A 25475-nucleotide genomic window follows, 5' to 3' on the forward strand; every position below is an offset into this window, starting at 1 on the left:
TCTTCATAGCAAAAAAATCTATGTTGGGAATAGAGAGAACTCAGTTTTTTTACAATGAATAGCCATTTTTTACATAGTTATAAAATAATTTTGCATTAGGACTCACTCCTCTCATCAGTTAGAAAGTTACAGAACTACTGGGATACAACCAATGAAACCTGCTGGCGAATTTGAAAGTGTTAAACTTCCCATTCCAAAACAAACAGCAGAGGGTTTTCATGAGCCTGGAAATGAGCCTTGAAGCTTAAATCCAAAATGCATACACTTGAAGGCTCCAGTGTGGAATTCTATATCCCTCTTTATAGGTTTAGGATGCTTAATTTAGAGACACAAATAATGTCAGTTCAGTAAGTTTTGTTTTGTTTTTTTTTTTTAAGCAGTCAAACTTACTTTCCTCCACTTACTTACCTTTCTACTTATTCATTTACAATGCTCTCTGTTGTAATGCTAAGACCACAATTAACAGATGTTCAATGCAGGATGAAAAACACACAAAGTAGAACAGTCTAAGCTACCCAGCTGCTAAGAAATTTCCTAACATAAACAGTAAATCACACAACACTTCAGTCTTAAATGCCACTTAAGTAGACAAACACAGTATTGTAAGTGGCATCAGGTAAACAGAAAACACTAAGCATCCTTATTTAGTAAGAACTATGCTCTTTCCTGTCAGTCCTTGAGAACTCAGTGCCAAGAGGAATAGGATTGGTATCTGTAACCCATTTTTGGGGGATCAAAACATAGATTCTGATTTACAAGACAGAGAAATGTTTCTTGTATTTGAGCAAAGGCTTCTAAATAAGATGCTTTAGAACAGCCTGTTGTTTTTCTCCTAGCTCTTCCACAGCTAAACATCCTGTAAAATATCTACTGTTTGCCTTTTTCACTATTTTAACACCTGCTCTCTATGTCATCTGTTTTGTTCACAAAGAGCTTCCAACAAAAAGTAGCTTTTCCTCAGATTTACTTTGCTAGAGACACCTGGTCTGCAAGTGAAGATAAAAAGCAAACAATAACCTTTAAAGTTGCTTACAGAGTTTACTTGCTGTTTTTTTTAAGGTCACTAATACACATTCTTAAGTTCATATTTCAACCTCCCAAAATATAGTGCAAGGTCAGTCAAGGTGGGGTGAAAAAATTGTATTTGCTTTTTTTTATAGTGTATTCAAAGTGTAATACGAGATTGCTTTTAAAAATAACCTGACATTTAGCTTCTCAGCAATTGCACTAAAACCCTCTTTGGGTCTTTTTCTTTAAAAGTGATTTTTGTTCCTTTAAGAGGCAGAACCTGTTTTGCTTTGAAGTTGTGTGAAATATACATTACAAACTTCTAGTGTGAATTAACCTTTAAATGTTGCTCCTGAAATATTGCACATGCCCAAACATTTTTACACACCTCCCCCTCTCCTGCCTTTAATCCATCAACTAAAGGAAACGTTCTGTTTCTGAATGAACACTGGGCTGTATGAATGGAACAGCATGGGAAGTGTGTGCTTCATCTGCTTAATGGACAAACACAATGGGAAGAAAATGAGTTAGATGTGTCCAGGTTCTTTTCTGATCTGCTCCTGCATATGAAGCAAAAGATTTTTTTTCTACAGTTAGTACAAATTGCTTCTTCATGAAAACACATCTTTTTTCAATCTGAACTTTAATAATGCATTATGCCACTACTGTATGTGCCATATGTAAAACTGGAGAATGTCTTTTGAAAAGCAGATTATGTTTAAGCAGTCAGATGACAAACTAGAACAAACCCTTGTTCCACCTAATCCATGATTTAGCAGTAAGCCAGTAAGTGATACTTTGTAGCAAAGGCCAAAATGCTGCATCAGCCGTGCTGCAATATACCTGAAATGAACTTTCCTCTTTGACTTTTCATATCTTGGGATCAATTTGTATACTGAAGTGTAAGATTTTTTTTTCTTATGTGTGTGTGAGCAGGGAGTGTAACACTCTCATAAATAAAATTTTTAATTATCTAGAGATGCTAGCAAGTGAGATACAAGACTGGAAATTTTAAATATAAACATATATGTTGGCTATTATACTTTGGAACTTTCAATATTCAACACCAGGTTTTCAGATATTCCTAAAAGACAGGCAATCCCTTAGGTTCAACAATTTAACTATTTCTATGTGAATAAATGGCACTTTTACCATTTGGATCACAGCACTTGTACTCAAGGAACTGCATTTTTTTCAGATATTAAGACACTGGAATAACTAAATGCTGACTTGAATTTGCCTGGATAAATTGACTGGATCCTATGACTCAGGAGATATGACTGTCCACAGCAATAGTGTAAAAGAAAGAGATCATATTTTCTTAGTCTTTCCTGTTACAAACAGCTGAAAACAATGTATTATCAAATTGATGATAGCATCTGGAATATGGATAATTTATTTGTAGTTTATCAGCAGATCAAAAGACTAGCAAATAAAGATCTGTGTCAGGAGTCAACATTTAAACCAATTACCAGAGTTTCATCCTGAATCATCCCAGCAGACTAGGAGGGGGATGCACTGCTGATAGAAATGCAGTATCTTTGGATACACTTAACTGAGATGAATTTTCCCTTGTCTTGATACCCTGGAAGGTTGTAATTATTTCTGCACTGAATGCCATTTGTCAAATACAAAAAGATAATTTGACATGCTGCCATTCAAAAATACAATGAATAAGGACAAATATATTGAACAGAGTTGGACTTTGAAGTACTCAAGAAATGATTCTGACTCTGAATCCTACATTCCTTTCTTAAGTAATGCATCTGTTTTTACTTATTGTGAGAAGTGCTTGTTTCTGTCTATCAACGATTATTTGCTAAGCAAAAGAAAACTGGTAGGACTCAAAAGAAAATACTTTCTTACTTTTAGACTAGTATGTTACCAGATAAAGTTTCCACACCACTCTGGATGATATAATTGTGTAGTTTATTGTGGTACTTCCTTTAGGTAAATTTCAGTGAAAGGATTTGAAATAACGGTATTGCATGTGTTTAAAAACTGTTAGAGAAACCATATCTGCATCATTCTGCCAATACCAAATGGGTGCTGCAGGTAAGAAATTGTACAAAATCAACAAAGAAAATGAGATTTTCTTCTACAGATTTACAAGACAAAATTGAAATAGAGAATTCACCTCCAAGATGTTATCAATAAAAAATGGGATGAAGAGAGCCTTACAGAACCAGTCTCTTGCTCACATTCAAGATATATTTTTCTGTGCTTTGTTTGTTATTAACATGACAATAAACCTGTCATCTTTGTCTGGTCCAAACAGCAAAATTGGGGGTTTTCTCCATCGACTATTGACAGCAAGTGTTTAATTTCCTTTTTTCTTTCTTTCTTTTCTTTTTTGTTTTCTTCTCTTTCTTTCTTCAAGTGTACATACAGGAAATGAGCTTGAAGATTACCGAATTGCCAGTTTCCAGTTCTTTTCACTTGCAAGCTCACTTTATATATTACATTTAACAGCATTACCTTTAACATATCTTTGATACTTTGTCAGAGAGACTGAAGTTGAGGATGGTGTTTCTTTTACAGACAATTATTGTTACTGCTCCTTTTTTCTTGTTAATTATGAAAAAATTCAACAATTTGCATCTCACCTCAAATTTACCAAGTGAAACAGTAAAATGTGCTTGATTCCTAAGCTATCATGTATGTATTGCTTAGAATGGAAGTTATTCTGAAGCCCACAGAAATGGATTAGACCCATTTCTAACCTTCAAAATATGACAACCAGTACCTTTAGTAACTGTTTAATACTGTCCTTTACATACTACAGTATTTGCTTTTGGAAATGTACCATATTCTTTGATTTCTAATACTAAGCAGCTTAGTTAACCATTGTTTCTTTAATAACTTTTTACATACTTTAATGCAAGAACCTCCTGCTGCACCTCTCATGTCATGGGCTTCTACACAGCTTTGGCTGAAAGCCAGGGTTGGGGGCAAAGTAAAATGGTCTTCCCCACTGTTACTGTTGTTACAGGTCTAGACAGGCAAAATGTTGCCAACTGGTTTAGAAGTTGCATTAGTGTCTACAACAGAGAGGGGCCACTCTTGGATCTTTGGAACTTTGCAAACCCAGGGTTTCATCAGGTGCCTCACTCTATATTAATTAGGCTCCTAGAGTAAGTTCAATCAGCCTCTTCAGCCTCAAGGACACAAATGGAGGAATGGAAAACTTAAAAGAAATCCCCATTGATTAGGCAGTTTGTCAGCATTGCTGAAGAATTTACAAAAGCCAGCATGCTGCATGGCTCTCATCCTAACATGCTACTTTAGCACTGAAGTTTGTAGGCCTGAAAATTCAGAGACAATAGGTAGAAGGTACAACTGTGGACTAGACTGCAAATATTATATCAATATATATATAAACATTATACTTCCCACTTGTTAGAAAGCAGCTTGAGTACAAGAGTCAAATCAGGATTGATGGCTTTTCCATAAGACTTTGGTGTCTTCTTATTGCCACATCCTGAGAGAATCACAGACTGGTTTGGTTTGGAAGGGATCTTCAGAGATCATCTAGTTCCAAGCCCTCCGCTGTGGGCAGGGCTACCTTCCAGATAAAATTTCTCAGACCTATCCAGCCAAACCTTGAAAATGTCCAGTGATGGAGAGTCCAAAGGTTCTCAAGGAAGCCTGTTCCAGTGTGTCACCGCTTTTTATCATAAAAAATTCAGAACAGAAAAACCAAGACAAAACCAACCAACCAAAACAGAAAACAACAAAAAATCCCAAAGTTCCTGGAACTGGAGATGCAAGTTGTACTTCAGAGAGAAATGGTTCTTGCATCTAGTTAGCATATTAGGATACTAATGGGAGCCTTAAAGATACTTGTACTTGCATAAGGGAAAATGGGAAAAGATGGCTCTTGGCGGGGGGGAAATCAAGTACCTGAAACAAGGATGTCATGCTGAGGAAATATTTGGGTAGTCCAAATGCACCCTATGAAATAACTCACTGGTAATAACAGTGAAAACAATGTGTTAGTGGACCATAAGTATCACTAGATCCTTCAAGAAAAGGAGAGTTTCTATGGCACCGAATGAGAAGTTTCAGAAATATGCACAGACAATTTTATCTGCCATTTAATTATTTGAACTTCTCAGACTTGCCAAATAAAAAGTAGAGGTAGGAAAATAATACAAACATCAGATAACTAAAGAAGGCAAAGCATTGGGGGAGAAAAAAGTGTAGGACAGTAATTAAATACATGACAATGCTTTAATGATATGGCCCATTACACAGCATTCAACCAAATAACCTGATGCATACAGTAAGTTAAAAAGTGCTTTACAACTAAAAATACTGTGATAATTTTATTTCCTTGACCAGACATATTTCTAGGCAATGGGGCAGAGGAAAAATGAGTTTTATTTATTCTCTAGAGAGAACAAAAAGAAATACTTTTTGGTGAACCTGATGTCTATTCCAAGTAAACCAGGTTCAGAGGAGATGTTAAAGAATTCTTCAGGTAACAAAATCCAGACCTGTGTTTTGTATTAAAAAAATCCCACGCCTAGATACTTCTGCAAACACTCACTAAGTCAGTTCTTAAGCTGCCTAGAAAAAGACATTACTACTCCTTAAAAGCTTTTTTAAAATAAATTCTTACTGTGTTCCAAGTAATTACTGAAAATCCTGTTAGTTTTTATCTCTTTGTGGAACAGGTTAACCCTAAAATTAAGATGTTGTTTATAAAGCTCAGCAAATGTACCCTGCAATTTGTATGATTAGATGATATCTATCTCTTCTCTTTCCAACTTCCAGCACATTACGGCTTAGTCTGAAGAGAGAGCAGAAAGCTACAGGAACTTTTCTGCTGTCTTTATGCTGCCCATATGAAGCTTTATCAGTTTAGCTAACAACCTTCCAGGAGTCTAACTAAGGTCATAAAAAGGTCTTACTACTAAAAAGAGAAGGCTGATAGAATATGCAACCCTCTTTCTTCTAACTTCTCTCCGTGTTAATAAAAGTATGCATGGGAATCTTGTATTCTTCACAGAATTCACTATTCACAGAAGCTGTAAGGAAACATTTTCCTCTCTAGATGAGCAAATACTTCAGAATTCTTAGATGACAGCAATGTTTTTTCCAATTCAGCTGTCTCTGGAGATCTTTTGTTAAAACCACGCAGCATGAAATGTCATCGCTTTTCTCAAACTCCTTTTAATAGTGTAGGGAAAATTTATCTTTTAGTTTTTGTACTTGTATTCAGGTCTCAAGCATCATGATAGAGTTTTAAAATAATAAATAATAAACAGAGTTCCTTTACCCTCTAGGGAACAACATATCAAATTTGTATCATTGATTTTGCTCAGGTATTAAAATCAGTGTGTTGTGGCAACACAATGGAGAGCTTATTATTTCCAGAAAGGGGAAAGAAAGCCTTGCTTGAATCATTACTCCTCTCTCAATATTAGCAACTAAAATTCTTCTAATAGGCATTGAAGTGTTAGACTGTGTAATACCTTTTAGGAATATAAATAACAAGAGATTGAAACTACCTTTGTGCACTTCAAAATCTGTACTAAAGCATTAATTGATGAGGACCAGAGTAGTTCAGCATAAAATGAAAACTATTGTATTAGAGCATTCTAGTGTGGTACAGCATAATCACACAAATGCCATAATTTGTGTACTTCAGGAGCTTCAAAGTTTTAGTATGTTTTTTGAATAAACTGTTTATCAAAACCACAGGAAAACACACTGAGCAAATGTTTGATCTTTATCACTCAATTTAAAAGAACTTTTTAACAGGGAGAAAACCTAAACGTTCTCATCTTTGGAGAGAAAACCTAAAAGTTCTCATTTTTGGAGAAAATAATTGTATCCATTTAAAAATAGTAGGATCTTCTGAAAATCTCTAGTATAAAAAGGACTGAGCAGTGTCTTAAGCCCTGTCCAAACACCAGCTCTGCAGACCTGTTCATTCTCACACTGCAGGCACTAAGAGTCATTCACCTCGTGCACTCACGGTATCAGCTTCATCGGTATGCTTGCTTTTTGGTTCAGGCCTGCACCTGATGTGCGTGATCCTGGAAGGAAAAGCCTCTTTGTTCCATTCTGTCAGGGTGTGGGAATGGGGAAACACCCAGCTAAGTGGAAAGGACATTTCCTGGGCAATAGCCATAGCCCCCATAGCAGCTCCCCCACACGTGATGTGACATCTGCGTGCCGCAGGGGTCTGCTCATCATGTGACCTGATGTACAGATGTACACGGAGGTACCTGAGTAAGCTGAGAGATTTCATTTTTATCCCTGGTACCTGAAAATCATTTCAGTTTTGTCTTCCTTGACAGAACCCGTAGACATCATGTTATGACACCTTATATATTTGTTTTAGGTCTTTTCCCATGTACTACATTACGTTCTATGCAACAATTTTCCTCATTTTCCATTTACAAGGTGTAACTACCTGCAAGATACTAGTTCAAACCCACAGTTTCAGAAAGAAATATAAACCAGTACCTTAAGGAGAATATGCCATTCAGTCAAGAAGCAACAGCCTCATTTTTCCAGGGTATCAGCTGTCAACTGACAACCTCAGCTGTGCAAAGTCTTAACATTCAAACACAAAAAAGCTGCATATCAAGACTAAAATATAACAATGGAAAACACACTTGCCATTCCTTAGTTTGCATTAACAGATACCCTATCCAATCAGACAGTTTTCTTACTCAAGAAAATTCCCCAGTGAAGACCTAATGAAAAAATTGTCTTATATTTGCTTTTCTTTTCAGAATGATTTTTTACGAACAGGGTAATTCAACTATTCAACTGAAACACTAGTTTCCAGTTTCTTAGTGCAACTTAAAAAAACAGGTAAAGTAGGCAAAACACAGCTTAAATGAATAAGTAAAAAATACAAAAATCTTGTGTTTTACTGCTGCTAAGGAATCAACTTAAAAAACCCCCTAAGCTTCCTTGCATGAGGCCTGAACTTTGACCATATTAACTATCCCTGTGTTTTCACTTATGTTAAACTGTCATCTTGATGCCAGATTTTCTGTCAGATATAATGTTTGCCTATAAAGTAATAGTAAATTAAAAAACCCTATTGTAACTGCTACTGGAGCCTTACTGGGAATGTTTTCTGAAAACTACTCTGACATGATGAAACAAAGTACAAATAACTAGAAAGTAAGCCCCTAGACCAATAACCTAGCCCTTAGAAAGAGTATAAACTGCAACAAATATAAACAATCTGACCCTGTTGAATTCTTAGCACATACAAGCAAGGATTCTGTCAACTACAGTTTACCAGCTAGGCAAGAAAGTTTAAATATATAGTTAAAAATACCCTATTTTTTTTTCCTCTGACACGTACGTTTATTTGACTTGAATCTAGAATAAACTTAGCCATGTCTTGAGTTCAGCTTCTTTGTTATGGTAAATGTTATTGTTTTAAAAAGGCTCTGAGGACAGTGTACAAAATCCTAGCTTTCCTCCAAACAAGTAGAAAAATTTCCACTGACTTCTTAGTGAAACTAAAAATACTTAGTTTCAAAAACTAAGTATTAATAAAACAATATTGAAAGAGTATTTGAAGTTAATGGAGTAGACCAGTAAACCAGATATGTGCTTTAAGGCGTAATTCATGTGGATTACCTCTAAGTAAGGATGCCTCTGGAATAGAAAAAAAGAGTAATAATTTTCTTCACAAGGAAATAGTTTCTTTTTCTTGTCTCTCTCTAGTCCATGTGGGAGTAACATCTCCCAAGAGTCTCATCCAGTCAAGTCCTTTGCACTCACCATTTTCCTCAGTGAATTTTCTTCCAACTTCATGTTTCTTAAACTTCAAACAAACCAGAGAATTCATTCCCTCAGCTGGCTTTAAGATCAGCCTTCCAGTCCCCTTTTGCAGCTTACTGTCATTAATAATTCTCATCTCTATTCCTATCCACATCCACTTTTAAAATTCTGCTCACACAGATTGATTTTCTTTATTTCTTTCCTTCTATTAAAGTTATGCAGCTTCCTGGCTGTCCCTTTCCTCTACATTCTTTCTCATTCAGAATCCTCAGTTCTGAATTCTTTTGTCATTTTAGCTGAGTTTGTTTTTAACCTTCTGTGCATACTTTCCTGAGTATTTGCAGAATCACAGAATGCTTTAGGTTGGAAGGGATCTATAAGGTTACCTAGTTTCAACTACTCTGCTGTAGGCAGGGACACCTTCTGCTAGACCGGGTTACTCAGAGCTGGGGTTGAACACTTCCAGGGATGGGGTGTCCACAAATTCTCTGGGCAATCTGTGCCAGTGCCTCACCACCCTCACTGTAAATAATTTCTTCCTAATATCTAACTTAAACCTACCCTCCTTCAGTTTACAGCCATTTCCTCTTGTCCTGTCACTACATGCCTGTGTGAAAAGTCCCTCTCCAGGTGTCTTGTAAGCTCCCTTTAGGTACTGGAAATCTGCTCTGTGGTCTCTAAAAACCTTCTCTAGACTGAAAAATCCCAGCTTTCTAAACCTGTCTTCATAGAAGAGATGCTTCAACCATGGGATCATCTTTGTGACCTTCCTCTGGACCCATTCAAATCCCTTCTAATGCTGCAGCACCCACAGCTGGATGCAGCACTGGTCCAGCTGGGGTCCCACCCAAGCAGAGCAGAGCAGAGGGGCAGAATCTCCTCCCTTGCCCTGCTGCCCACACTGCTTTGGATGCAGCCCAGGATACCATTGGCTTTCTGGGCTGTGAGCACACACTGCCAGGGCATGTTCAGCCTCTCATCCACCAGCATCTCCAAGTCCTCCTTGTCAGGGCTTGCCATCAATCCCTTCACTGCCCAGCCTGTGCTTATGTTGGGATTTCCCAGACCCAGGTTCAGGACCTCTCATTTGGCCTTACTGAAATTTACGATGTTTGCAGGGGCCCACCTCTCAGATGTAAGACAGTTTTCTTTTCTGGCAAGGTGCATATAGTATCGATGTCATTGTACTTTCTCCACTGCTCATGTGCTTACTCATCTTGACAGCAGAATTTGCCATCCAAGAGAGTCTCTGGAAAGCCTGTTTAAAAGTCTCCCTCTTCAGTGGCCCTTCTTATCAGATCTTGACAGACAGGGAACAGTGTCCTCTCATAAAATACCCATCCTATAATGTATCGCTTTAGTTCTCTGACATTTTTTCTGATATTTTCTCCTCTTCTCTTATGGTTAATGCAAATAGCATCATTTTTTTTTTTTTTTTTTGAGAGGATCTGGCTTCTGGTATTTCTAGAAGGGCACACACAGGCAGCTGCCTGGTGTCAAGCTTTCAGGAGCACTGATTGGAGCCCAAGAGGTGACTTTCCATCACCACCTGAGTGCTCAGGGGGTACCAGAGACAAAGAGGAAATTTTGGAAGCAATGGATGGAAAGAGCTGTCTTCATGTTTCTGTTCCAGAAACCTAAACTGTCTGCTTTTAAATGGATAATTCCAGCTATTGAGAAAAAAAAAAAAAAAAGTATTTTTAATCAGGATTACATAATTTAATTTTTTTTCCTGCATCACACACAATGTTTTGTTTCTGCAATATGCTGTCTATATGTTCTGATCTTGCTTCCAAATATTTGTGTTTGCCCACTTTTAACACAGTAGCGTCCTGGTTTATCTTTTGAGCATGGAATTCCTCAGAAACTTTTGCACTCAAGAGTCTTCACTGGGCTAATGAAACAGTACAGAAAAATAAAGAAGTGGCATTTGACAAGAACATATAAGGATACTAATTTTATTAACTAAGCAGAGGTGACCACCTGAGCTTCTCTTTTTTAAGGCAGCCTTTAGTGCTTTCTGTAGGCATATTTAAGGCTAGTTTGGTTTTGGGTCCTGCTTCCCCTGCCCAGTGTTTTGGAAAGTTTGGGAAGTTCTCTGACAGGTTTGGTCCAGCAAGTGAGGAATTTTCAAGCTGGTGATGTAAATGTAGCAGTTCTCCAGACACTCCACCTCCCCGTCCATCTAGCATATTTTCAATTGAAATGACAGTGAGAAAGATGCAGCACATCTTAAAAAAAGAGCTAGAGTACTTGAGCACAAATTACTTTACTTCCTCCCCTCCAAAACAATTGAGTGGGTTCTTAGTAAAGAAACTCAGTCCCTCAAAACTGAAATCAGCAGCTGACATGTGCTTCCCCAAAGTCTTGAGCATTCAAAATTTGTCAGACCTTCAGCAAAAATGACTGGTTATCACTTGGTAACATCATTGAGGCTTCTTCTAAGAAAAAGACCTCATAAAAACTCAATAAACTATAATTAGATGCCAGTATGTTTCAAAGATTAAGAACTACTAAAAATGCTTCCAGTTTCCTTAACCTGTGAACTATCAAAAGAATCTAATTTAATCATGCTGAAAGATGCTCTGTGAACACAGCTTTGAAACTGGAGACACCCAGTTTTATAGCTCACAAAAGGGACTAATTGTGTACCATAGCTTCCTAACTAGTTTGATCCTTGAACTCCAAATCATTCTTCCTTCTGGTTGGAAATGGAATGCAAGATGACTGCTTCCCTAGAAAGCAATGCTGAGAATGAACTGTAAATGCCTCGCTCTTTTTCACTTCCCCAGTAACATGTTTTGAAAAGTGGAATTTGCTTCATATTAGCCAAAAACTTGATCTCTGATTTGCTTCAAATCATGAGCTATTCTCTAAAATAGACTGTCCTGTTGAAAGAGTTCATAAAAAAACACTTGATATTATTTGAGATAAAAAAGATAAATGGCTTTAACTGTGACCAATACATTTGCTAAATATTTTGTAAAGTTTATGAGGCCACATAGACAATGTTTTCCATGAAAAATGTCACCAGCATATCTGATAGTAAGCTTATTTCAGTTGCTCAGTGGAATGGAAAAAATACACAAATGAGAAAGGATTATGAGAAATAAGATCTGGGATAGCAAGTGTTTATTCACACGTCATCATTGTAGGGCACAATCTCATCCTTACACTGGTCTGATAAAGTCCTGATTCCCTGATGCTAGCATGCAAGTCCAAAATCTGATTGAAAACATGTAGGCTTGTCTCCAAAAGAATAGAATATTCAGTTTTGGAAATTATAGCCCAATGCTATAACCTAGTGTTTAAAATTTAAATATTGATTAGCAGCATTTCCTACACTGTTAATAAATATGGAATCCTAATTTTGAGTATTGGTTGGCTTGTTGCAAATAACGAAAAATATTTTATGTATTTCAGTGAATGGCTGAAGCATCACTGGCTTCTTGTCTTCCTGGCTTCAGTGCTACTGAACTTCGGCAAAATGCCATTCATGACTCACACTATTTATTTATTTATTCTTTATTTTTAGACTAATGGGAACTTTATGAATTCCTTCCCTGATTTTTAAGAGAAATACCATAGCAGCTATGGTCCAGAAAAATGGTGATTTGGAATCTTAATTTTTGCTTTAATGAATAGCCTTAATTCTTATGAATATGGGTAATCACCAAATAATTGATTTTAATTTTGAAGATACTTTTGTTAAATTTTGTTTTTATAAAATTATTTACCTACCTACATAGAAATTATCACTGCTAAGCGGTTTGTCAAGTTGACTATTTAGTTTCCATTGACAGTGCTTTTTTGCAAAGAATATTTTTCATTTGCAATTTAATGCAGAAATGCACCATAGAAAATATGTGCATCATATATAGTACAAAGAACCCATGTCATCCTCTAAATGACAAAACACATGTGTAGGTAAGAAAGCAGTAGTGTAGTATTACATGTACAAAATAAGCTCAGTGTCTGGAATACAACAACTTTTGGGAGTGTTTCAGCTGTCAAAGTCTCTTCCCTTTTACTTTGTGTTCCTTTGCCTTTTTTACATCATCACTTGGATTGTAACATTCATGGTTAGTTCAGAACATACAGTAGAAAGCTCAATCATCCTGTAATAACTTTAGAATTAGATACAGAATACTTCCATTCAGGAACACAGATTGAAAGTAATTCTTTATAAATATTTGTATAGAAAATGAAGACATTTCATACATTTTGTTTCACATTACATTAATGAAAATTTAGTGTTTATTGAAGTAGAGTTTTGCCAGTAAAGGAGGGGGGGAACATTTTTCTTCTGCTAGCAAGTGTAAATTATAAAAGTGTAACAGTTTCCTCTAAATGTGGTGTAATCAGACAGGAGAAAAGGCTGCTAAGCTTTCATTTAGTGCACAAGTGTCCCTACCAGAACCATCTGCATATCATTTACTTTAAAGTCTGTGTTTACTATTTTAAGAGTTAGCATTTAAACCTTTAGTATTTTATTACACAATTTTAGCTTGAGCATTTTCCAGTAAATCAAGCTCACTTCCAGATAGTATTCATTTATGATGTTACTTTCACCTTTTGTTTGCTGACAGGAAAATGAGATAAGAGAAAAATCTTAGCTGGAGGTCTGGACAGGCAGACATGTTTGATGGGGCATAGAGACATCTCAAGCATTCCCATATACATTCCCAAAAGACTTTTTTCCCTCTCTTGAGAAACAGCTCATAGACCACTGGGACTTCCTGCTCTAGGGAAAGGAAAAAAAAGAAAATTTTAAATGTCTCTTTTTCAGACATGATTGCGTTTTATTTCTGCAGTGTACTAATTTCTTCCAAAAGCTACAGGCTCCTAAAATTGATAACTTCGTTCCAGAAAACATGAAGAAATAAATTATTTAATAAAAGTTGCTTTAAAATAGCTTAAGGTCTGATTGATGGAGATTGATGCAATGCCCTTAAAAATGTGTTCCCTTAGGTCTGTCAAGATAAATGACTCTTGGAAAGGGTAGTGATTCTTCTATTTCCATCCTGACTTGAAGCAGTAGGAACAGGGACAGACTGAAAATAAGTACAAAAAGCTATTTTAAAGAGAACAAAACTGTCTGCAAAATTGAAATTTTGACAGTATTTTTGCCTTCATAACACCAATGCATTCATGTGATGTGGAAATACAAATACAAGCACACATGGAGTGCCTGTCAATATGGTTACATTACATGGTTACATGGTGCACATTAAGGAGCATGTTTAGCATGCTACACATGAACTGCTGAAATGAAATTGAGGCAGTGTTTCCTTCTTTTTAAAGAAGTACTTTACATTTCACTGTTATTCATATCCAGTAGGATCCAAGGTGGTTCATACCAAGAAAACCCTCCTAATGTACAGACTTCAATTATACTACAAAGAAACAATTTAAATGTTTATTACTTTAACTAAAAAATAAGTCTGTTAAAATAGTCTGAGAAAAAACCTACATTTTTGTTTTTATATTAAAAAAATGTATCTGTGAATGAGAAATTTAAGGATTCTGTGGCATATAAGGATAACCTTTTACAATCAGAAAACTGCACATTGGCAAAGCATAAAAAAAAAAAAACAGTCCAAATTATGGGCTAAATTCTACTCCAGATGACTCATGAAGAAATCAGATGTGGCCACAATCCAAAGAACACTGCCAGTCTGAAAAAAGGGCAGGGCAACTAAGACCAAGCATTACTAGGTTAAAGATACCTCAAGATATCTGGAGTAGGAGAAGCAGGAAGGTTACATCTATACTCTGAAAAAGTATTCCCAAAGGAACTAAAGAGACTTAGCTTTTCTTATTTTGACCTGTTACTAAAACTAAGCAAATCTGATTATGGATGCTTAAGCACATTTTCCATCTTGCTTCCTTTTGTGTAAATAATGAACATTTTGTTGAAGTTGTAAAGCACCAAGATGATGACCACAGGTATTGGAAGAGTTGATTAAACTCAAGTGGTTTAAATTTGAAAATGTAAGTTCTAAATAAAGCACGTGATATTTTTATTAGGGATGTGAGAACTATAACTCAGTTTTTGACAGTGTAACATGTCACTCCATTGTGGAAGGGAGCACCCAAAATTCCTAAATGCCTTTGGTCAAAGAAGAGTGGCAAAAGCCAAAGGGGTCTAAAAGAAAAATGCTCACCAAGTTTTATTAACAGATGACACACTTGGCATGGAAATATGTTTGCCTCTATAAAGAGAAATGAGATAGGAGAGGAAAGGGTCCAGCACTGATGCAGTCAATAGGGTGTCCAGGGTCCTGGTGGTGCCACCCAAGCTTCGTAAGGGCACCATTTTGTAGGTAAATTTCCCTCCCCTGGGACTTAGGTTTCTCACTCTTCATGTAAATAAGTGAACAGGTGCAGTCCATATTTCTGGACCTTTCTGGAAATGGGTTGAAGGTCTTTGAGGGTCTTTTGAGGGTCTCTAGAGGGGATGGTCTTGATCCCCCTCTACTGGATTGATCCTGAACTGACGGCTCACTCCTAATTCTTGACCCTACTTCTGCCCATCTGGTCACCACAGACCAGAAGTAGGAAGTGGGTTCCAGAAAGGTGCTGCCTTACTTTCCTACAGCCCCTCTTTCTAGCCACATTCTGTTCTTACTTGCCCACTTGAACAGCCATCAGCATTTGAGGCATAACAACACATTAATTCCTTACTGCCCAGGCTTCTACAATATGCCAAACTCTGTAGCTTCAGTGGTATTTAAAGGTGCCTAGTTGTAAATATATTTTTTGTTGCTAGGTTTTCTATTGGACCTACTCCATTTTTTAAAATCCAAAACAAAAGTTAGAGGAAAATCACTACATATGTGTCATTAGTTTTCTCTGTATCTACATAAGGTGACTAAGCGTGCAATATTTGTTGTAACACAACCTGTTTAGACAGGACACAGCACTGTGTAGAAACTCATGATTAACATTACCTCTTGCTGAAAAGAAATGTTAGAGTTGATAGAATAAGACTATAAACATTAAGAAAATCACCAAACTTTATTTGGAAATCCTGCTCCAATAACTGACAAATTCTATAAAATAGAACAAGCATCCAGTACTATTTGTACTATTAATATGGGGTAGCTTTTGGCAAGGGAGGGATGTATGTATTCATGGAGAATAAAAGCTACAAGGACCATGACTCATTAATTGGTATAGATTAAACATTTGGGAGCAAAGAACAAATGCAAGACATCATTCATAACTTAAAATGGAAAAAATGGGAAGTCAAATGTCTATAAAATGCACAAATAAGTTTCTGATTCTTTGAAAAATTTTTTAGTATGGACACAAACTATACAATCAGGAAGGTTTTTCATTTGACTGAGTATTGATAACCCTTCATAATGGATTAATAGTATCTCTGCCAATGGTTAGAAAACATATTTTTAGCACATACTCTACATGTTGTCTTCCCTTTCTTGCCAATTTAAAGCTTGTTTGAAAAAAAAGCCTTGGCTATAAAAGCAATGTATTGGAATGTGCTCCAATATTATTGACCTGTCCTCGTTTTTTTGGCAACTTAGCTGGAGTATTTTCACCAAATTTTATGATTTTATATGATTTGAAGTAATAAAACATGATGCAGCCCCAAAGTGGTGACCTTAGAGAATTTTTTCTCTCTAAAAATGCATCACTCTAACTTTGTAACAAATCTTAACTGTAAAGTATTTCAATTTTCCCAGCTGTTTTTGCAATTGAAGCATATTTTGAGACATATTTTTCCCCATCTGTGCTTTCATTTTTATACTCTGTTTAAGAATACATGCCAGCCAAATTCTTACACAAAAGATAGAATGTTTAATAAAAAAATCCCAAGAAGAATCACTAAAATGCTATCAATTAAAGAGTCCTTCTTTCAAACATTCCCTCTCCCTTGTATTATCTTTAAGACAGTCATTGATCAAGTTGATCAAGTCATTGATTGAATTACTCCCTCAAAAGCAAAATTTGGGAAAATGCATCACTAATAGTCAGCTATTAGGTTTTAACATTTATTTTGTTCAATAACAATAACGTGATCATGGTTAACACAGTTCTTATAATATTCAAATATTATCTGAATCAAAAAGAGATTAAACCATAGCTAGCGCCGTGGGAAGGGAGAAATCTGGCAAATAATCCCTGTTTCACCTTCCAGATTTGAGCAAAATATTGAAGAAGACTGACATGCTGTTCAAACTACCAAGCCTCCTGACTGATGGATGGAGACTGAGGCATTCATTCCCATGCCCTTCCCTCTTTTAAACCTCTTTTTTACCCAAGCTATTCTTCCCCCTTCAGAAACTCTGAGTGTGCTACTGCTTACAAAGAAAGGAGGCTCCTTGGCAGGAGCTGATTAATAGTTTCTACAAAGAAACGTGCCACAAAGAACTGCAGTCCTGCAAAAATGGCTGCTAATCCTCAGTGTTGTCAGTGTAGCTCAGCCATGGCAGTGGGAACTGGAGCCCGTGTTAAAAAGGTTCTTCCACCACCCTGCCAGTGAAACCCAAGGGTTTGCTTGCTAGGGGAATAAGGAGGAACATGTTCTGCTGTCACTAAGGTCAGTGGAAGATGGTGGGGCATTTTGGATGAAAGTCATTCTTTTACTCCTTTTTGAAGAAAGATGAAAGTAAGCACCTACCACTAAGAAAAAGTTAGGATGTTGTAGCAATAAAAACTGCTACTTTCTACAGTTTTGCATTGTATGATGAAGAGAGAGGGGAAATAAGCAGGAAGGGATCAGTGCATTATCTTGGTTCAGGTCAGAAAAAGAGATTTTATGATGTGTACATGCAGAGAACGTACAAAAGTGGGAGAGGATTAGTAAATATGAAGGAAAAACCAGAAGGGTTTTATGTAATCATGCTTTATAGGATTTTTAGGTAAAAAATCACAAGAAGATCCAAAGCCACTTAATAGGTTATTATAATTTTGATGCTTCATGTTGCTCCAAATTAGAATAAATGAGTCAGATAATAAAACTGGCTTTAAATCTTAAATCCTTTTTGGTATTCATATTTCATGCTTTCAAGTAAGCACAGATACCAAATTCCCTAAATTACGTATTTAATATTTTTTAAGTTAAAAAACAGATGTGAAGACAAACTTAAAACTGGAGTCAAGAGAATACTTCAGTGATTTGGAAATCCCCACATAAATGAGAAATTATTTGAAAGAGATCAGATACTTGGAGACATGCTTCTACTTACAGATATTCAATTAAGATAAATTATGAAAATACACATCTCTGTGTCCAAAGAAAACTGCTTTCCAAGGTTATAAGCACAGTGACAAGGGGTATAAAAATCTGGTAACCAGAATCACCAGATGCCTTAAATTGTAATCACGGGGTTTGCATACTGTATTCAGAGCAACCTTACATCTGTGTGTTTGAACTGGGCAATTGCCTAAGCCCACCATAAAATGTTTACCTTACCTTTAAGCCCAGAATTAACTCCTTTTCTAGTAGTGTGTTTTGCAATAACTCAGTGATAACAATTTCAAAGAAGCCATGCAGTTCTGCAATCCTATATGAAGAGATGACTTTGCTCAGATTCTCATTCTGCTGTCTCTTTGGTGAACAAAGAACCTTGAAGAATGAGGTCAAATATCCACAACTATTTCATGAAAGAATCAAAGCTCATGAATAATCTTTCTTTGTTGATCTATTTATTACTGCCTTCCTTTTTATTTGAATTTTTCTAAATTAAAAATGATGCAATATTTTCAATGCACTGAGTCTGACAGGTGAAGCCATATCCTTGATCTTGATAAAGGTATTTCCATACTTAACTGTGATACTGAGGCAAATAAAATGCATTCTGGAGATCTCACTTCATAGTCTTCTAACAGAACTGCATTTGAGCAAAGTTTTTTCAATGTTATCTATGATGTCCAGTCTTCCACATTCAGTTGCTAAAGTTAATTTGGACTCATAAATAAGTTAATTCCCAGATGTCCAGCCTTTTCAGAGGAATACATATTAGTTGTTGTTCTTGGTCTTCATCTCACTTCAGAGAAAAATCACTTATTTTTATCTATATAAAAGTCTGCAGAATTTTGAAAATGTCCTTTGACTATGGTGCACCAAATACCAATTTGCATTGCTTTTTAAAATAAATTATCACTATACTCTGACATCTCACAGTGTAATGATCGAGGATTAAAGATACTTTACTATTACTACTCAATTAAAAGGCACTGATTGTTGTCCAACATAAAAGAAGTTAACCTAAAAGATTTCACCAAAGAATTAAAAAAATTCTACCATGTTTGGTGAAATTAGATTTGTCTCTGGGTGGAGAAGCTTTTGAAAATGAGAAATAGCATGGAGCAAAAGGTAACACTTAAGAATCAACCCTATGAATAGTGAGTAACTCCAATTACCATAGTAAGATGGCAATTGAAGATATCCATGTTCAATTATTGTGCCAAAACCCAGTTGATTGGATGCTTAATTCTAGTATTCAAAGAGATCATTATGCAAAGAGCATGCAAAGGCTGCCTAAAGACTGGTTTTAAATCTTTGTGGTACAAAGAGAAGTATGTTTATGGAGCAGAACAGTAGATGTGGGTCAAAGTTCATGCCAGGTCAGAAATCACCCTGTTGTGCATTGCATTTCACCAGCTGCATGGGGAGACTGGACTGAACAGACAAATACTGCTCTGACAGTTTGGTCACACTGGGCATCCAGAAATAGTGGTCCCTTCAAATGTAAGAATATGCTATCAGTTTGAGAGATTTTGATTTCTTAATATGCCCTGTTTTCTCCATTTGCCTCTTTAAAAAACAGCTCTGAAGTAAGAAAAATGAACCCAGTCCTTGCTTAAGCAACCTTTAAGGGAAAAACCTTAAATATTCAAAGCTGATAGATCTGCCCATTGAGCTTCAGCTGATTGGAAGTGGAGTGATTATATCTGAACAGTGGTTTATAGAATATTAAATCACAAGATGCTTTTTCCCCACTGATATAGAAAATAGCTTTAAAACAAAGTTCAAAGTGTCTCATTACCACAAGCCACCATTCATATAAAGACTATTAAAATATTATTTTTTAAAAAATCAAGTTATCAACCTGTTTTACCATTTCACTTAGATTAGGATTTGGTGATGTATTACCATTTGTGCTTAATGAAACTAGCTATTTTTTATTAGCTAGTATCCTCTTTGTAGGTAGAGCATGAAGCTCAAAATTTATTATGGTTCTCTTGATAGAAATGTGTTGGAGTGAAGTAGAAGTTTGATTCTAGAAATTTCCTCAGTCAATGGAAAAAAATGAAGTCTTGTGGCCTGGACTTTCATGAATTCAAAAATATGCAATGACACATCAAAGAAATGTGAGATATTTGCAATTACTGACAAGAAATAAAGAAGTGTGAAGAAAAACCAGACTGCTTTTTTGTAATCCAGGCAGGTAGAAAGAAAGATTTATGCAAAAGACTACTTTAATTTTCTCCTTGCTACTTATTTTTCTCACTTACCTTGAAAGCAGGGTACTCTGTAATAGAATATCTACTAAAAAAGCCATATCAGTTTAGACAGAAATTACTTCAGAGTAAAGTATATTAAACAATTTTTGCATTCCTTAATATTAAGCATTTAAAGTATTTATAGGTTTTTCTACTGTTTTGTGTCTTTATTTGAAATTCTCTCTGATAAAAATGCACACATAACAGTGTTAAATGACATCTGACCTCTTTGAATTCTAGTCATGTGATGAATAATAGCTTTTAAAATAGTTAAGTGTAAATACAGGAAGATGACTAAACTCCTAAACTTTTATCTTCTAAAAAATTCCCATCACTGCCAAAGCTGGTGAAGCTCCTCTGATGGTTACAATGGTGGGAGCACTAGGGCAGAAAGGCTTCCAAGTGCCCACAAGCACTTTCATCACTGTACCTACTACCTATTTCCTGCAAATCTCTGTTCCTGCCTTTAGAAAACGAGTGGCTGCACATTCCCTGTCACATTTGGTTTTCCTCTCACAGAGCTTAATGTTGGGAAACTTAACCTAAATACATAATAGACAAGGACCAAATTTGTTTAGCAAGGCTGCCAGCAGGCTTACTGTACTACCCCCTTTCCAACATTTAAAGAATGCAACTATCTTCTCTCTTTCCTTTCCCATGTAGCTTGAGAATTACATCCAAGACAGTATGAAGAAAGAAATGGTAGAGATCCAGCAAACTGCAGTGCAGAACCAGACTGCAGTAATGATTGAAATAGGCACAAACTTGCTAAATCAAACAGCTGAACAGACCCGCAAATTAACAGATGTTGAAGCACAAGTAAGTAATGAATTTCAACCTCAAAATGCTTCTGCTTCCCAAATACTACAGCCACACATTTAACACTGTTGAGCGTTACATGCTTCTGTTCAACAATTAGAAGTCAATTGTTGTGACCCACAGTTCTACCCAACTCAAGGAAACATTAGTATTTGGTAATACATAGTTCCATCTCAAGCCCACTGTTGACACTGGAGTGATTTTTATTACAGTAGCATTATAAGTAAGTCTACAAAGCCAACTGTTAAATTAATCTTTAAAGAGAATGTATTTTAAACAACTATACTATATCCAGGCATCAGTTGGGTCCTAAGGTGCTTTATATTCACATTACTCTCATTACTAATCATAGCTAAATGAGTCTCTTCAAACTGTCTTTGTTCAATTTACCAGCTTAATTGCTTTTTTACATGAAATCTTTCCTTTTAAATTTTTGTTAACTAATCAAAACTATGTCTTTTTAATTAATGTTTTCACAGATAACTCTAAGTGGGTAACACTTCATTTCCAGCACAATGCACTGCATTATGGTAAACAAAAGGATACATAAACAAAGTTGAGATTAATAAAGAAAAAAGAAATTAGGAGGCTGCTAGAAAAGTATATTTACGCAGAAGTAAACTTGTCTACTGTATTTTTGCTAACTTCAAACAAAAACAAGCGGGTTTTAATTGAAAAGCATTAAGTACAATAAGATATTCTGTTAAAACAGAATGCAGATATTAGCAGAAGGACAAGTCCAATCAATGTAGACTGGTATTTGTAGTTTTGCAGATATGGTAGGAAGATGCGGATCTTTAATTGCCAAAACAAATAATGGATATATCATGCAGCACATAATATTTTGTATACTATAAAAAGTATGCAAAGCCTAAAATCCGTGTTAGATGTTTTACTATCTGTAGAATTCATCCAATAAATTAAATTACATTTTTTAACCTAAATCAAGACTTGGTGAACTCTTTGATAAACTGATAATTCATAGCTTAAAGGCATACTGAGCTCAACTTTTATGGTATTATTCAGGAGCCTAATATTTTTCACATGTGGAGAGAATGTATTTATTAATTCACAGTAATGTCTTTATGGAAATTACTCAGTTATTTTCTGCTCAGAGGAAGAAAATCATCACTGTAACTTTCCTTCTCTGCTTAAGCCCTTAACCCAGTCACCAGAAATTACTGGTGACTGGGTTAAGGGCTTAATTAGCAACATAAGGAAATTAACCAAACAATTGCTCTCTCAAGGACACTTACTTTTGGCAATAATTTTCAATTACACTTAAGTGTGAAATCATGTCCTGAATAACTGTTTAACATGAAGGACATGAGTAATCAATTCTTCCTGTCAAGGAAAGCCAAATTCTGTTGAATTAAAAAAAGCTATTCTAAACCAATGAGAAAATATTTCTAGAAAACTTGCCTTAAAGTAATGCAACACAAACCACAGAGTATCATACATGTTTCCTAGTATCTGCAGTTCTTCATTTAAAGATGTAAATAAATTGTAAACAATGCATAGAAAAAAGGTAATATTAAAAAGCAAAGAATGAATTGACTAAAGTGTGGTCACTTTAGTTGATTTGTATCATGTGTTTCATGAAATATCAGTCATGTGTTTCACATGATAAACACTTCAAAATATAATTTGGGATTGAATAAAATATCTAGGAGAGAACTATCAAGTGATTTTGTGACTGTGCCAAGATTTCAGCAAGAGACTTGCTTTCAACACCAGATGGGGAAAACAAGTCAACTCCTTCTTTGAGCCACAACTGTCATAGTTCCAGTAATGAAATAAGAATTATCATAACAGGGGGGAAGGTATAACAACAAAGCTAAAGTACACAGTAACTGTCATCAGAAACATAGCATACTACTGAAATAGTGTATGATATAGTGTAATAACAAATGATATAGTGTAATAACAAAATTAGCTCAACTCTGTGTATTCTTCTTCATTCGGATTCTATGAACATTTGTGCCTAAAGTAAGTGTTGAAAAATATTTTTAAATCATTTAAATCAGGTGTACATAGAGACTGGCATGATTTCACAACATAACAAAATTACAATTTATTTAAAAGACATATCTTTTAAAAGAGGATTTTTTTTTGTAAATTTTTTTAAGGTATTAAACCAGACAACCCGACTTGAACTTCAGCTTTTGGAACACTCTCTTTCAACAAACAAACTAGAAAGACAGATTTCAGATCAGACCAATGAGATAACTAAATTACAAGAAAAAAACAGGTAAGTTTTCACAGCCCAATAAAATGCTATTCCATGAAGTGCTCTTCTAATAGTTTTAGAAACAAATGTACTCAAGTAGGAAAATAAGGGTTTGTGCACAAGCTCTCCAAACTGATTCCAAAATGTTACCCATATTCATTACAAAAGTCATATATTACTTAAAGCCTAGGAGATTCATGCAGGTTTATTCTTGTATTCTGTTTATATATTGTTCTTCACTAAAGTTCTCCTTTATACAAGGAACTTAAGGCTAAAACTGAAACAGTACTTGTGTTGTACCCAGTTTATATTCTTCTTTAGATTTTTCCATATGAATTTGATGTAACCTGATTCAAACCAATTGAGTGTAACCACATCTCCAAAATTTTATTTCCAGGTAGTATATAGCTATCCTAATGATTACCCAGGTCATTGTTAGAATTTTTTTACCTAATGTAGTGAGGAAAAAAAAAAAAGCACTAATCATATTCAGTGTTCCTCAAGAGTCCATGTTTTGAAGTTGACCAATATCCAACTATTACTCCTATCCTCTTCCATACTCGGCTGTGGTCCAAAGGCTCATACCTTTTTTCATCTAGCTTCGTTTCCATATCACCATGGTCTTATTTTACTTTTGGCAATAAATAGTTTACAGAGGAATCTAAAAGCAGCAATAACAGTAAGTTTTCTCCTTCAAAGCAATGTTTTTCAATGAGAACCATATGTGCAAAGTGCTTTTTCTTTGAAAGAATTAGCTTAAGAAACCCAGGAGACATGTTTTGACATTTTTGTTCACTACTCTACTACATTTATATATGTTCCCTAAAGGTTTTATCTACCAACTTAAGAAAAACAAGCATCCTTATCAAATGGAAAGCAAAGGAAATACTGATTTTCAAAAGGTCATGTTTTTTGGTGTTGAACTCAGCAGACTTTAGACTACCCTTGTAACATCCACATAAAACACAAAAGCATTGTTTCTCACCTAACAAAATACAATCTGCATTGAACTAATTGCTTGAAACATAATTATATATAAGGTTCAGGACTTTTTTCTTCAGTAAGAGCAGTGGATTTTAGGTGAACTTCTCTCCTCCAGCTATGCATTCTTTAACATCAGTTTTCTCAGAGTCTATATCAGAACAATTAGCAGTGGAATAATGTTCCCAGCCAGTTACCTAATAATACCAGCTCTAAAACTGGAGAAGGTTAACCCATCTTCAAGTAACTATTTGCATCTTATGTCTTAACACCATAACATTTATGTTAAGTATGTATTTTATTATAGGATATTTGAAATGTTCATAGTTACATCTTTAAATAAGTTTCATCTTTTAATAGGGTAAACTCACGACAACTTAGTCACTTTATCTTTTCTTTAATAATGTTGAATTATCAAACACCCAATTATTACACTTTTAAAGTCTGCAATACAGACTGTAGTAGATAATGTTGTTTATTAGTGCACTTACATAATAAATGAAAGCATATGTATCAAACTAAACTTTCATTTCATTTCATTTAGTTGTCTATTGCTTTCATAGCATTAGAGAATGAAGTTGAAGAAGAAAGAAACTTATGCGACATGCTTGATTCTCTTGACATCACCTCAAAATTGTTTCTGGAGATCCTAATTGTCATCTTTTATTTAGCTTTTTAGAAAAAAGAGTTCTTGAGATGGAAGACAAGCACATGCTTCAGCTGAAGTCAATAAAAGATGAAAAAGATCAGCTTCAAGTCCTAGTAGCCAGACAGAATTCTATTATAGAAGAACTAGAAAAACAGTTAGTTACAGCTACAGTAAACAACTCAGTTCTGCAAAAACAGCAACATGATCTGATGGAGACGGTTCATAGCTTGCTTACTATGATATCAACACCAAACTGTAAGTCAAAGCAGACATGCTTCTATCATTTCAGTGCTATTTCCTGATTTGTGTACACTGGTACCTATAGTCTTACAACTTGCTCTGACACACTTCTGCTTCTCAAAAAGTCTGTATTTTTTGCCTTAAATTTTGCATATGAGTTAATTAACCTATTTTTAGGGGGTGGGAGGAACAACCACATTTATGTGATTTCTTTTTAATATTTTGTTTATCCTCTCTGGTTTATTTATCTTCTTAACCAATGGTCCAGTGGCTCAACAAAATACAGAGAAGCCAAGTATAATTCATCTC

The 25475-nt window shown here is 35.4% G+C and overlaps 2 protein-coding genes across 5 annotated transcripts in view; one reads left to right on the forward strand and one right to left on the reverse strand.

Moving 5' to 3' along the window:
• Nucleotides 1-25475, reverse strand: part of MCPH1 (microcephalin 1) — a 124063-nt gene that overhangs the window by 36583 nt on the left and 62005 nt on the right. The gene's annotated exons all lie outside the window — the stretch shown is intronic.
• The window catches only part of ANGPT2 (angiopoietin 2), a 44187-nt gene that overhangs the window by 1456 nt on the left and 17256 nt on the right, over nucleotides 1-25475 (forward strand). The window contains exons 2-4 of one of the 2 annotated variants that reach the window (XM_009094774.4): nucleotides 20911-21066; nucleotides 23196-23317; nucleotides 24949-25181. In XM_009094774.4, the coding sequence (XP_009093022.1) occupies nucleotides 20911-21066; nucleotides 23196-23317; nucleotides 24949-25181 (511 nt within the window). The remainder of the gene's footprint in view (nucleotides 1-20910; nucleotides 21067-23195; nucleotides 23318-24948; nucleotides 25182-25475) is intronic. The other variant, XM_018920122.3, reaches the window with a different exon arrangement.

This window comes from Serinus canaria, chromosome 3, assembly GCF_022539315.1.
Source record: "Serinus canaria isolate serCan28SL12 chromosome 3, serCan2020, whole genome shotgun sequence".
Classification (NCBI taxonomy): domain Eukaryota; kingdom Metazoa; phylum Chordata; class Aves; order Passeriformes; family Fringillidae; genus Serinus; species Serinus canaria.